Genomic DNA, 14,015 nt, shown 5'->3' on the forward strand with positions numbered 1-14,015 from the left:
GAGGGGCGCAGGAATCGAACCCGGGTCGGCCACGTGCAAGGCAAACGCCCTACCGCTGTGCTGTCGCTCTAGTCCATCGTCACTCCGCTTTTTCCTGAGCATTGCGGGGTGTGACCCAAAACAAAAAATACATAGAAATGAAATTTTAAAAGTCAGAGCTGGAAGACATCAGAGCCACCAAGAGTCCCGAGTGCCAGCTCAGCTGGAGAGTGGAAAGTTCTAGAAGTCAGACCTTTCCCGCACTCCATGCCAGGTCCTGTTCCAAACACTCGGGGAATCTGAGACCCCGAACTACACCTGCCAAACCAGAATCTCCAGGGTCAGGGGCAGAGCCCTCGTACAGCGAGGGGGGCTCCGGCCTGGCATGCAGCCAACCTGGGTTTGATCCCCGGCACCCCCTAGGGCCCCCAAGTCTGCCAGGAGTGACCCTGAGCACAGAGTTAGGAGTCATCACTGAGCACTGCTGGGTGTGGCGCCAAAACAAAACAGAATCTTCTTTTCCACCCCTGAGAAATTAGACCCAACAGCTGTGCCTCGGGGAGGAATTCCTGTGGCGCCCCCTATAGGCAGGGAAAAGAAGGCACAGAGAGGTTAAGTATCTAGCCCAAAGTCACACAGCGCTGCACACTGGACTGGGGTTTGAGCCCTGACCCGCGTCTGTCTGGTTCCCATCTTCCCTCATCGGCCCCTTCTCGGCACTTCCCATTGCCCAGACCTCGGAGGACAGAACATCTCGCGAGAATGGGAGCACTTGTCAAGCGTTTCTGTCCCCGCAGCTCTGGGCCAGGACCTAAGGGCGACCACAGAGGCTGGGCAGAGGCTAACCCAGCCTCGGGCAGGGCAGCACATGGTCGGGAGATGGGGCTCGTGTCTAGAGGGGGTGATTCTGGAGTCTGAACTGGGTGCTCAGATCCGTGCTGGGACAGCTGCCTCCTCCAGGCAGGCCTCCAGGGAGAGTCATTTCAGCGGTGGAATGAGGGCTCCTGAGCTAGAGACCAGCTGGGGATGCCCCCAGGGAGCACGGCCCACCGCTGGGCACAGACAGGAGCGTCCACGCCCACAGCACACCCAGGCGGGCTCCTTCCTGCCAGCCTGCCCCTCTGCCGACACCCAAGGGCCCCCGTCCCTGAGCGGGCCCTGCTCCTCGTCGACACTGGGCGCGGCCGCCGGGCGTGCTCCCTCCTCTGGGAGTGCTCCCTCCTCCGGGCGTGCTCCCTCCGCCCAAGGTGCCACCTTGTGCCCTAGCGGAGGACGCCAGGCTCAGCTCGGGCTGATATACCTGCAAGCTGCCACCAGGGGGCGCTGAGCACTTCTCCGGGGAATGCAGTGCGAGATGCACACGGGGGTCCGCACCCTTCTCCCCCCGGCGGTGCAGGTACCTGCAGAGCAAAGGCGGGGGGCGCTTGCAGGGCCCCTGGATCCTAGGAAAACAGCACGGGGAGCTGGGAGAGGGGAAGACAAAACCAGTGCCCCCCGAGGGTGTTGGAGGCTCGCGGGTACCAGCGAGCAGTAGAGAGGAGCAGGGTGGGCGCTGTGGGGTCTGCCTGTGTCTCAAACCCCCCAGACTGACGGCGGGGGACTGAGTGCCGAGGCAAATACCCAGCCAGAGGCTTGCCTGCGGCCTCTCCCGGCCCCTGCCGCCCGCTGGGATCCAGGATAGGTGAGGGTTACCCCTGGGGTCCCCACTGCCCCAGTCCACAGCCTCGGCCGCTGTCAGGGACCCTTCATAGGTCAGCCTGGCCCCATTCTAAGCAGACCTTGGCTTTGCTCATCTGTAGTTGTAGCACTGGAGCACTGTCCTCCTGTTGCTCATTGATGTGCTCGAGCGGGCACCAGTAACATCTCCACTGTGAGACTTGTTGTTCCTGTTTTTGCATCTCGAATACTCCACGGGGAGCTTGCCAGGCTCTGCTGTGCGGGCGGGATACTCTCGGTAGCTTGCTGGGCTCTCGGAGAGGGGCAGAGGAATCGAACCCAGGTCGGCCGCATGCAAGGCAAGAACCCTCCCCTCTGTCCTATCACTCTGGCCCCGGGTTTGAATATTTTGCTGTGTAGTTGTGTAGAGGGAAAATTAGGAGTCAAAGGGAAGAACTAGAGCCAGAACCCGCCTGGGAGCTGGGCAGTGTTGACCCGGTCAGAAGGACCGGAACCGATCAGCCGGATTGCCTCAGCGGGAACGGAACTGTCACCCAAATAATTAGGAAGTGTCTGTACGGAGCCAAAAACAATGGATTCTTCCCCGGTTGTCCCAAGCGCTATGCACGTGAGCAGCCGTGGGGTGTCTTAGATGAAACTCTTGTTCCCATCAGATGGATGTAGCCTGCTGCGAACCTCTAGAAGCTTCTGTGAACTGGGCTCAGGGCGCAACCCACTTTGGCATCAGCAGGTGGGATCTGCTTATCCCACTGATCTCTCCAGTCTGATTTTTTTATAGATATATTTTTAATTTTATAAAGTAGTTTGCAATATTTACATTCACATTACATTTAATATTCAAACTCCAGTCCCACCACCATGACACCTTCCCACCACCATATTTCGGATGTTTCCATCCCGAGCCCCAATCCCTGCTCCAGGGCAGAACCGAAATAATATATTTTGTATTATTTGTTATGAAAAAACGCTGAAAATGTTACAAAAAAGTATCCTTAGGGGCTGGAGCAATAGCACAGCGGGGAGGGCGTTTGCTTTGCACGCGGCCGACCCGGGTTCGATTCCCAGCATCCCATAGGGTCCCCTGAGCACCTCCAGGAGTAATTCCTGAGTGCAGAGCCAGGAGTGACCCCTGTGCATCGCTGAGTGTGACCCAAAAAGAAAAAAAAAGTATCCTTAGAGGAAAGAGTGTGGCGATTGCTGTATTTCGCCCAGGGGCCACTAAGCCCTTCCGTAAGAGATCACTGACATGTTGCTGGAGGTTGAGCCTTGTGTGCTTTTTATATGTATATATCTGTAAAAAAGAAAAAGTCTATTTCCCTCTAAGATTGGTTGCCTCCTAACAAGTCAGATTTCTGGGACATTTTAACAGGCAGCGGGGCTGGGAGCCCCTGGGGACAGGTCACCTCCAGGAAGCCTCAGTTTCCCTGCATTTACGGCTTTGTGTAGAAGGGGGCGCTCCTGCTGTGTTTTTGTTGAGTGGGGGTGGGGACGGGTGGCCGCGGGTGGGTGTTTGGATGGAGGCTGTGCGCTGGGCGGTGAGTGGGTAGTTGGTGGGGCGGGCGGTGGCTGGGTGGGTAGGGGGGTGATGGATGGGTGGAAGGCGGATTATGGGTGGATGGCAGATGGGCGGGTGGGGGGAGGGTGATGGATGTGCGAGTGGGTGGGTGGAAGGAAGAGGTGAGGGAGGGAGGGAGGGAGGGAGATGGAGGGAAGCCTGGGCCCCGTCTCCAACTGGCTCTGACCCTTCCTTAGACCTTTAGACCTTGGATCTTTCCCGAGATCTTCGCTTTCCTCTTCAGCAAGGGAACACAGTGAGGTGTCCCCCTTCCAGAGCTGCCACCCCCGCCCAGAGAACTCAGGGCGCAGCTGAACTCCACACAGCCCTGGAGCCCCCGAGACGACCCACGGGGGCAAAGCTGTTATCATCATCTCCCCATTTTCCTGGTGAGGAAACTGAGGCCCCTCTCTTGTGGGTTGGATTTGACACCGGAAGAGCCTGAGACACCTCTGGCTGAGCCCAGGAAAGGTCTGTTTGGAAGATTTGGGGCACCCAGAGGTGCTGCCCCCCTGCATCCCAATAGTGGAAGCCCAGCGGGCAGGACTGACAACTGAGGCAGGACCCCTCAGGGTCAAGCCGACCCCAGAGAGCCAGACTGAGATCAACCCCCAGCCATTGATCACACGCCAGGGCGCCGCTGTGCCCGTGACCTTACCCCTCTGACCTTGCCCCCAACCCTCTGACCTTGCTCTGGGGCCCTGCACCCTCCACCCAGGCCTTGAGGGCCAGAGGCAAACCGTTGTCCCATGTGCCCGGGGCCTTCCTGTCACGTGGCCAGTCCTGGCCAATGAGCGGCAAGGATCCGGCGATGCGCGTCTCAGCGTCCTTGTCCCAGACCCCCCGCCCTGCACCCTGCCAGCCGGCTTGGGACCCCCCGGCTGGCCCTGAGCACCAAGGCAGGCTACCTCCAGCACCTGACGTGCCCCGCGGACACGTGGGGGCAGCTGGTCAGTGGGCGTGAGCGGCCGATGGGACTGTCCAGCCCCCGGCTTTGCGCCCAGAGCGCCCCCGCAGCCTGGGGTCTGCGCGCAGGGGAGGAGGAGAGAGGGTCAGCCCGAGCCCCAGGCTTAGAAACGGGGACTGCGCCACGGTGGGAGGCCTGCCCCGGGGTCCCCGGGTCAGCGGGGGCGCGAGGGGTCGCTGGGGAGGGGACACGCGTGCGGAAGGTACACGCGGGACCACACAGGACGGCCGCTCGGCGTCAGTACTGCCAGCCGGGACCCCCGAAAGAAGAGAGAGAGTGAAACGGACATTGTCTGCCATAGAGGCAGGGGTGGGGTGGGGGGTGGCAGGAGGGAGGGGTCTCACGCTCGTTCAATTAAATAAATAAGTAAATAAATAAAACCGAGTGCAGCGAGGCTGGAGCGTGCTGGGTAGTACAGTGGGTAGGGCGCCACCTTGCACCCGCCTGTCCCGGGTTCAAGCCCAGGCACCCCGTGGGGCCCCCCAAGCCTCCCCAGGAGTGACCCAGGAGCCCCGCGCGCTGCCGGGTGTGGCCCCCCATCAGTCCATCCGTCACAACAGAAGCGAGGGCGGGTGACAAGCCCCAGGAGAGAGCTGGGAAGGCGCACACAGTCCGTCTCCCCCAGGACCCCCGAACCCCACGGGGGGCTGTGCAGAGAGAAGCAGGGACCACTGGCTCACGCCTCTCACCCGCCTGCACCCCTCTGCCAGCGCCCCCATCTTCCGGCCAGCCTCGGGGGTCCTGGCCTAGCAGGCCCTGGTCCCACCTGCCCCGCCGGAGTCTGGCAAGGGGTTCCGGGGTGGGGGGGGCCTCAGGGTCACGGGGAGGGGGGTGGGCTCGTGGGCTGTGGAGGGAGGGGACCCCCCAGCACGTGATTGGGGGGGGAGCTCTCAGGGCTGAGTCTCCTCCTGCAGCTCGGGGCGGGGGGCGGCAGGGCTTGAGCGGCCGAGGTGGGGACCCCGCCCCCGGGGAGCCAGGACCGTGGGAGCCGCGGCTGGAGAGACCCGGCGGCCGCCCCAGGCCCGCATCGCAGACCGGGCAGAGCAGGGCCAGGACCAGGCGGCAAGTTCTGAGTCTCGGTCTCCTCCCCCCGTCGGGAATAACTGTCCCCCCCTCCACCGAGGCCTCCCGGAGCCCCCACCCCGCCCCTGCCGCCCCACCCCGCAGCCCTGCAGAGGGTCCCCGCGTCCCGAACCCCAGTGACTCCCGCTCCCGCCCACACCTCCACGTCCGATAGAGACCCATGCCCCACCCCCGGCCGGTTCCGCCCGCGCAGCGGCCCCCAGGCTGGCGGGAGGGGCGGGGGCGGGGCTGGCGCCGGCCCCGCCCTAGGGCTCCGCCCCCTGGCGCTGTCCCCGGGTCCCCGCCGTGTCCTGGAAATCCCTCCTTCCTCCCGCTCCCGCCCAGCGCGAGACCCAGGACAGCTGTTTCTGCGCCTCCGTGTCCGCGTGGCAGTATGTGGCCACTGGGCCGGCCCGGCGCCCGCGGCATGAAAGCCATTCATTCATTCCCCGAACAAACACCCCTCGCCCGCCGGGCGGCACCCCCACCTGCCCGCACCCCGTCTCCCGGCGCTGTCCTAGCGCCGTGGGGGACCCCCACAGCAGAGACACTAAGTCTGAGAAAGGCTCCTCTTGACCCCCACCAGGCAACCTCCACTTGCCCATCTCTATCGTCCCATTTCACAGACGAGGAAACTGAGGCCCAGCGATGCAGGAACGGGGCCAGGGGCCACAGCCGCTGGGGCCCCGCAGCCCGAGTGGCTGAGGGATCGGTTTCTTTGTGGGTGCTGGAGGTCCCTCAGGCTCAGGTCCCTGTGGAACAGAGCTGGCTCCCTCGCCAAGGGGGACGACAGGGGGCACAGAGAGAACATCCCGCACCCCAAGAACGTGAGGCCCGTTTCTTAACCAAGAACCTTTAATCGTGCTGGACAAGCGAGGCAGCGAGGCAGGGCGGGGGCGGGGGGAGCCAGGGGCCCCACGGCCACCCCACACACACCTGCAGGTGCCTCAGCTGGGCGCAAGCACCAGAGTCCCCCTCGGCTTGGTCTGTGTCTGCGTGAGCACCAGTGGGTGGAGGTCACGTGTGTCCCAGGAGAGGGCCGGGCCCCCAGGGTGGGGGAGGGGAAGGCTGGGGGCCAGCCTGGAGGAGGCCTCCAAGGGGAGAACACGGAGGGGCCTGGGGGACTGCCCTGGCCATGGCCTCTCCCGGGGCCACGCGCGGGCCTCGTGGCTCGGAGGACCCCGGAGTTGTCTCAGACCTGCTGAGGGCACCGGGCCGGACGCTCCTCCTGGCCGGGGCCCGGTTGAGTGGGGGGGGGGCACGGCCGGAGGCGGCTCTGGGGGCCGGGGGCACCCACCGGGGCCTCAGCACCTTTCTCAAAGCCTGCAGCGCAGGGCATGGGGCCAGGGACGGTCAGAGCACCTGGGGACGACACCCGTGGTGACGGTGGAGGGGAACTTGGGGAAACTGAGGCTGGGCCTTTGGAAACCCCGGTCGGGGCAGACGGGGGGAGGCAGCGAGCCGGAGCTCCCAGGCCAGCGGGGGGGGGGAGCGGGGGGTGCTAGGCTTCACCCCAAAACCTCCCCGAGGGCCTGAGTCGTCCCCTTGAAGCACCTTGGCCCTGACCCAGGCCCCCGCCCCACCTGGGGTCTGCCTGAATGAAAGCTGGGCACGGGCAGGAGGGAGGGGGGCGGGCAGGGACCCTGGCCTACACAGGGGAAGCGGTGGGAACGAGGGGCTCTGAGCCCAAGACCCCGACCCACACTTGTGCGACTAGGTGTCCCCGCTGTTCTTGGGGGCTCCTTTCAAAATCTGGCATCTCCCCAGTTTGGCTAGCCTGGAGCCCCCCCCCCAGGACAGTGATGGGGCCTGAGACCCCCTCCCCGCTCCCACCACCCCATCTCTGAGTGAGTGCTGATTGCTCGGGGTTGGGGGTCCAGGGGAGTGTGAAAAAGAAGGGCAGGGGGAGTCGAGGGCCAGAGAAGGAGGTTCCTAGAAGGATGCGAGAAGTGAAGGAGTCAGGAAATTCTAGAAGGTCTGGAAGAGTCCAGAACTTTCTGGAAGGAGAACCTGCTGGGAAAGTTCCAGAGCCACTCCCCAAAGCAGCAGTAGCAGCACCTCTCCTTGGGAATGTCCTAGCCTGGCAGGCTCCCCGGGGCCTCCCCAAAGCATGGCAACAAGACCCCCAGTGCTCTGCGGGCACATCTCGGGAATGTTCTAAAACATTTAAGATGTGAGGACGTGTCTTAGTATGTACCCAAGAGAGATGGGGCCGGAGCTATAGTCCAGTGGGGAGGCTTTGCCTTGCGCGGGGGCCAACCTGGGTTCCATCCCCGGCACACAGCCAGGAGCAAGGAATTCCTGAGCACAGAGCCAGGAGCCATCCCTGAGCACACCGGGCGTGGCCCAAGTAGAACAAAACAAAACGAAAAGAGGACGGAGAAAGACTGGAGCGATAGCACAGCGGGGAGGGTGTTTGCCTTGCACGCGGCCGACCCGGGTTCTATCCCCAGCATCCCATAGGGTCCCCGGAGCACCGCCAGGAGTCATTCCTGAGTGCAAAGCCAGGAGTCAGCCCTGAGTATCGCCGGGTGTGACCCAAAAAGAAAAAAAAAATTAAAGGATGGAGAGAGGAGAAGCAGAAGCAGAGGACGCGCGGGGGTCCGGAAAGAGCCGTCCCGCCAGGTCCGCTAGTCGCCCTCGCCCTCGTCCTCGTCCTCGGGCTTGACGAGGTGGCCGCTGAAGGTGATGTAGGTGTCCACGTCGTCGCTGTAGACGGCGTTGTCGCGCTCGCGCTTGAAGAGCCGCACCCAGACGCGGTCGCCGCGCGCCAGCGCCAGCATCACGCTCTGGCTCTGCATGATGCTGCGGTCGCTGGGCTGCGCGTACAGGATGACGGCGGCCTCCTCGTTGTGCACCACGTGCACGTACGTCTCCTTGAAGTTCCAGCTGTGCACGTTGAGGCTGAAGAAGTAGAGGCCGCGCAGCGGCGCCACGAACTGGCCGGCGGGCATGTCGAAGTGGCCGTCGGGGTTGGCGAAGACCGTGTCGAAGTGCAGCGCCTGGAAGCCGTCGCCGCTGTGCAGCCCGGCCTTGCGGCCCACCGAGAAGGCGGCGTAGCGCGCGCGGCACGGCGGCCCCGGCCGGCCAGCGGGGCCCCGCGCGCCCTTGGCGCCCTGCGCGCCGCGCTCGCCCCGCGCGCCCTCGCGGCCCGACGGCCCCGCCGCGCCCGGCGGCCCGCGCTCCCCCTTGTCACCTGCGGAGCGAAGCGAGAGGGCGTCAGCGCGCGCCCCCCCCCCCGCCCTCCCAGGCTGCTGACCCCCTCGACGGCGGGGTCAGGGCACCGGCCCAGGCCCACGCCGCGGTGCCCCGGGTGGTCGGCTCCTGGCCTCCCCCCCCCCCCCGCCCGCCCCACGCCAGGACATTGCGCCCCTCCCTGGGGAAACGGGGTGGCAGACACCCTGGGAGGAGTTGCAGAGGGGCGGGGTGCGGGGCAGAGGGGCTGAATGCCCGAGTGGATGGTCAGCCTCCACCCCCCCCCAAAACGGCCCCTCCATGCCCTGCCCACACCTGAGAGTTGGCACGTGGGTCACCCACATGGGGGGGTGCGAGCCTTCCTTTCCCGGCCAGTGTGCGGGGCGGCACCAGGCGGGGAGGGGACACGCAATGCCAGGGTGGGCAGGAGGCCCAGCTGGCATCCGCCAGAAGGAGGGGGGCGCCCAGGGGCGGGGTGGGGGACTCACCCTTCAGGATGGTGATGTTGATGTAGGGCCGCACTTCAGGCACCACGTAGGGCACCGGCGCGGAGGGCGGCAGCTCCCCGGGCGCACAGCAGCGGCGGCACTGCCCGGGCGCGGGTTCCGCAGACAGGAGCTCGTCGGCGCGGACCCCGCAGGCCAAGACGGGGAGCAGAAGCACCGCCCAGGGGAGGCCCAGGGCTACGGTCCCCATGGCGGCGACCTGGAGCCAACAACAGGAGAGGCAGACGCCCGTGATCCCGGCGCCTCGGGGTGCCCGGGGACTGGACACGCCTGCGCAGCCCCCTGTGGCGGGCGGGCGGGTCAGTGGACCCATTGAACAGATGGTAAGACTGAGGCCGCTTCCGCGGTTCCCCCCCTAAGGAGCTTGGCAAGTAGCCCCCCCACACACACACACACACCCGGAATGGAGCAGCAAGGAGGGAGCACCCGCTGGGAGGAAGAATTGCGAGATGTCTGGAGTCCTGAGCAATGGCATGACCACCCCCTTCCCCCCTGCCCCCCCCCCCCGCCTCCCCCTCCAGCAAGAATGTTCGCTCGCCCTTGGGAGCAGCGCCTCAGTGAGCACGTGCAGAATGGGGACGGGTGGGGTGGGGGTCTTTCAGGAGCCCTAGGGACACGCGCGGGATCCTCGGGGGACCCAGCTGGCGCCGGGCACCCTGGTGCTGGCACAGGGGCCTTGGCAGCGCCTTTGGGCCGACCAGTCGGAAACCGCTGCGGCTGCGGCCAGGCCGGGAAGCTGCCCAGCCCCCTCCGGGCAGCTCTGCAGGCCCCCAGCCCCGGGGGGCGGGGGGCGGGGGGGGGCTCCAGCCCGGCACCCCGCAGCCCTGCAGGGCCGGCGAGGGGCAGACGCTGCAGCCATTGGAAAGAGGCCGCGTCAATCATCCCGGACTGGCCAATCAGCTGCCACGGTGGTAAATTGAAATCAAGGGGCAGGATGTGGTCTGGAAAATCCCAAAGGATCCGAGCTCCAAACTGTCCCAGGGTCTGTCTGTGAGGCTTTCTGAGACCGTGGCCAAAGGAAGGACCCCGAGTGCCAGGCTGGGGGCCCGCGAGGGGGCCGCGAGGGGGCCACGAGGGGGAGCGGCAGGAAGTAGGCGTCCGAGGGGGTGGCAGTCTTATCACGGCATCAGAAACTTGGCTTTTGAAGCCAGCCTGCTTGCAGCACTTCTGGCATTTCTCTGTTTATTTCCTTTCTCTTCCCCTTTAGCACTTCGCACAATTCAAAAATATTTTTCTGTGGTTAATATATGTCAAGAGGGCAGAATCAGGGGCCTACTGCAGCCTACGGCAGGGGGAGGGCTCTTGCCTGGCCTCCCCCCCCACACACACACCCACCCCCGAGCAGAGCACAGAGCTCAGGGAGTAAGCCCTGAGCACCGCTGGGGGTGGCCCCAAAATAAAAAACAGAAGCAATAATTTTTGTAGTGCCAGGTTCTTTTAGCGGAGCACTGAGCTCAGAGCTGGTGTCCCAGGGCAGGGAACATGCCCCCCCCCAGACACACACCCGGCCCATGGTTGAGGGGGCAGAGAAGTGGGGAGGGGGTGAACAGTTCTAGCGGTGCTCCTTCTCACAGCCCTGGTACCCCCCCTGGTCTTATGACTCTGCTCCTGGGGCCTGGAAGTCACACACCCCAGCCGACTGCAGGGGACCAAGCGCGCCCCCCTCCGCCCCCGCCCCCGCCCTGTTCATCTCAGGGAACAAGAGAAATGACAGTCAGACCCAGAGCTTAAAGGAGTTCACCCGCTGTGTGATTTAGGGCTAGTGGCACACCCTCTCTGGGCTCGGGGCTCCTTGGCGCCCGCTGCTGCCACATCCACCTTTCCAGGTCACCGGACAGGAAGGAAAGGCCGGCCCCGTGCCCGGATCATAAAAAGGCTTCATAAAAGTTTGCGGTTTCCTCCGCCTGCCACCTCTCCCCGTGTCTGAATCAGAGACAAAGCACGGACTTCTCCCAGATGCTTGGGGGGGAGGAGGGGGAGGGAAGGAGGCAGGGGGGAGGGGGGAGGGAAGGAGGCAGGGGGGAGGGGGAGGGGGTGTCCAGCATCTCCAAGACCCTGGCCAGGCCAGATGGGAGACAAAAGCGAACAGCAGGCATCTAGAAGCCGGAAGCAGAGAGGCCTTTAAAAAGAGAAGACCCCCGCCCCCCCCATCTGATGGAGAATTGGGGGGGGGGGCGTCACAGGGATCCAGTATGAGGAAGGACTGTGGTGCGGGGAGGGTCCTGCCAGCCTGGGGCTCAGCGCTCCCTGCAGGAAGGGGGAGGGGCGGCCCAGCGGGAGAGCCGGGGCGGGCGATGCTCCCCTCCCCACTCCCCTGCAGGAAGGCACAGAGGGGTGCTGGGCCCGTGCCCAGCCACGGAAACGAGGGGGCGTCACTCACCCACGGTCCTCCGGAGCTCCGCGGCCCCCCCGGCTCACAGCCCCGGGGCTGCGTGGCCTCTGGCCGGCCGGCCCATGTCCGGGAGAATCGGCTGTCGCTGGACCGGACCCCCAGGTCCAGGGAGGCGGGAGGGAGGCCAGAGCGGAGGGAGGGGACGGAGATTGAGCTCCACTTCCCTCCTCCCGCCCGCCCCTCCAGCCCGCTCTGCCTGCAGTGGTGAAGGGGGCCGGGATTTCCTGCTTAACTCTTTGCTGGGGTCTCTCTTGACGCCCTGAGCACGAGACCCCCGGGGGAGAGGGGGGTTCCAGCTGGGAAATAGGGACCCTCCCCCCCACATCACACGCCCCGGGGGCCAGGCAGGGGTGCAGAGGCAGGGCCGCTGGGGAGGGCACTGGGCACTCAGCCCTGCAGCTGTGGCTCCAACCCTGGCCTGGGGCAGGGGTCACCCCCTCCCCGCTAGCGCCCCCCCTCCCCGTCCCCGCCCAGCAGGCGGGCTCTGGGGGGAAGCCAGGACAGACTGGCACCAGGAGGTGGCAGGCAGGGGGCTCTGAAAACAGCCCTGGTGGGCGGGAAGCAATGATCTCTCAACCCCCTCCCCAGGCAGGACGCGAGACCCTGCAGGACCCCCCCACGTGGGCCCCCCAATACCTGGGGTTCCTCTCTAACTGACCCACCCTCCGGCCTTCTAGGCCGGTGCCCCGTGGAAACGCAGCCCGGGGGTTCAGGCGAGGACACGGGCTCCGGCCTTCCTGCTGGGCAGCCCAGCAGGATCTTTGGGGTCCGAGCCCCTCCCGCCGCAGGTCTCGCTCGGGCCTCCCTCCGGCTCCGTGGATACCTGTGGCATGAGGGGGTGCAAACTCGGGGTTCAGGGGATCCTGGTGGGGGAGCTGCCGTGTGGGCAGAGGACGCACCGCCCGCAGCGCGCCCACGGGGGTCCCCAGGCATGGCTGGAGCCCGGAGAGGTCAGTGCTGGCCCTGGACAGGCCCCCTGACCAGCGCTTGCCCCGGCCTTAGTTTCCTGACAGACCGTCAGACCACTGGACATCTGGGCTGGGAAGAGCCTGGGGGTGGTGATGAAATCAATGACGGGGGGCGGGGGCAGGACAGGGTGACCCAGGCAGGGCCCCCGCTGGCTCCAGCTCTGTCCCCAGAGCAGGGCTCTGACGTCAGCCGGCGGCCCCCACCCCCACCAGGGCAGGGGCTCCAGGGAAGCCCAGAGGGGGCCCTGGAGCGGGGAGGGGCCCATGTGCCTAGTGTGCCCTCCCTGCGGCCTTGGCCCAGGCAGCATTCCCAGGCCCTGCCCGGGCCGCCCTCCCCACCCCTCCCCCGGGGCCTCGGGAAAGGGCTGAGTCAGCAGCCAGGAGCCTGGGCCGGGAGGGAAGGGGCTGGCGGCTGGGCGGGACGCGGCGGCGGGAGCAGAGCTCTGCCCGCACCAAGCCCCATGCTCCGGCCCCTGAGTCGGGAGGTCCGGGGCGCTCAGGGGGTGAGGGGTGACGGCCTGGAGGGTGCCTGGCCACACCCCCACCCCAGAAAGGGCTGTGCAGGGTGGCGGCGGGCAGGGCAGGGGAGAAAGTGGGGTCCGGGAACTAGTCAAGCGTCTTTGGCCTCTCACCCCCCCCCCACCCGAGCAGCGCTAGCAATCTCACAGCTGGGCCTCACCCCTGGGCGCAGACACCCCGAGGGGCCCCCCCAGACTAGCCTGGAGCCCCAGATCCAGTCTGGGCACCGCCTCAGCTCTGACTCCCTTCCAGCTGCGGGACCCCGGGCACCTCGCCCTCCTCCCCAGCTGGCTGTCATGTCCCCGGGACCCCCGGCACCTCGCCCTCCTCCCCGGCTGGCTGCCGTGTCCCCAGGACCCCCGGGACCCCCAGCATCTCCCCCCTCCTTCCCGGCTGGCTGCGGTGTCCCCGGGACCCAGGGCCAGGAGGAGACCCAGATCCTTGGAGCAGCCTGAGCAAGAAGCCGGGAGGGTGCAATGGGGGGCTCCCTCTGCAGCCACGTCTGGGGGCTTCTCCAGGCCCGACCCTGGAGAGCAGGAGGGTCAGGAGCAGCCCCGGGACCCAGATCCACAGCCCAGACACCCCCATCCCTCTGCCGTCTCCCCTGCAGCGCCAGAAGCCCAGATCCGGTGACCCCCTGCCTTTCCTTTGCTCACAGTCTGTGCAGATCCAACCCGTCACCCCCCACCCCGCCCCCCGCAGCCCGCTGAGACGTGCACGCGCGCCGTTTTACGGGAAAGAGTTGGGCTCTAGGAATCCTGGCTCCATCACATGTCCTTAACGTCCGGGGCAGCTGACGCCCCACTTACCCAGGGCCACTTGAAACAAAAGGGTAAATATCAAAACCAGGCCCTAGCATAAACATGGTCAGCCCGGACTTCCCCGCCCCACCCCCCTCCTCCAAACTCCAAGAAAAGTACAAGGAAATGATGTTATTCAAGCTGGGCTGTATAAAAATAGCGACATGTAGTCAGTGTTTACAAGGCACCAGGAAACCTTCATGCATCAAAAAAAAAATCGAATGTGTGACTGTCAAAAATATGACGAGAGGAAAACATGATTCTTGCCGTCAGCTGTCCGCGGGACGGGAAGCCGCAGATCTAATTGTTCCAAGGGCAGAAATTCATGAAGATGCTGCAAGATGCTGCACGGAGGCCGCCGAGAGCGCCACCTGCTGGGCGGAACGGGCGCCGGG

General features: G+C 65.4%; 1 protein-coding gene across 2 annotated transcripts; it reads right to left on the bottom strand.

Moving 5' to 3' along the window:
* Positions 1 to 6,113: 6,113 nt before the first annotated feature.
* On the bottom strand, positions 6,114 to 11,419 carry C1QTNF6 (C1q and TNF related 6). Of its 2 annotated transcripts, none has more exons than XM_055141165.1 (3): positions 11,322 to 11,419; positions 8,924 to 9,223; positions 6,114 to 8,436 (listed from the first exon to the last, which is right to left on the bottom strand). In XM_055141165.1, the coding sequence occupies exons 2-3, from the start codon at positions 9,129 to 9,131 to the stop codon at positions 7,871 to 7,873; spliced, it is 774 nt and encodes a 257-aa protein (XP_054997140.1). In that variant the 5' UTR covers positions 9,132 to 9,223; positions 11,322 to 11,419; the 3' UTR covers positions 6,114 to 7,870. The 2 variants fall into 2 exon arrangements, with proteins under 2 accessions (XP_054997140.1, XP_054997139.1); XM_055141164.1 differs by having other exon boundaries at positions 8,924 to 9,140; positions 11,322 to 11,411.
* Positions 11,420 to 14,015: the final 2,596 nt, after the last annotated feature.

Source organism: Sorex araneus, chromosome 6, assembly GCF_027595985.1.
Source record: "Sorex araneus isolate mSorAra2 chromosome 6, mSorAra2.pri, whole genome shotgun sequence".
NCBI classification, from domain to species: domain Eukaryota; kingdom Metazoa; phylum Chordata; class Mammalia; order Eulipotyphla; family Soricidae; genus Sorex; species Sorex araneus.

Bases quoted from the DNA above. Each gene is read 5' to 3' on its own strand.
- C1QTNF6 (XM_055141165.1), bottom strand. From the start codon at position 9,131: ATGGGGACCGTAGCCCTGGGCCTCCCCTGGGCGGTGCTTCTGCTCCCC. The intron at 8,437-8,923 runs GTGAGTCCCCCA...TTCGCTCCGCAG, and splicing joins CAACATCACCATCCTGAAGG to GTGACAAGGGGGAGCGCGGG.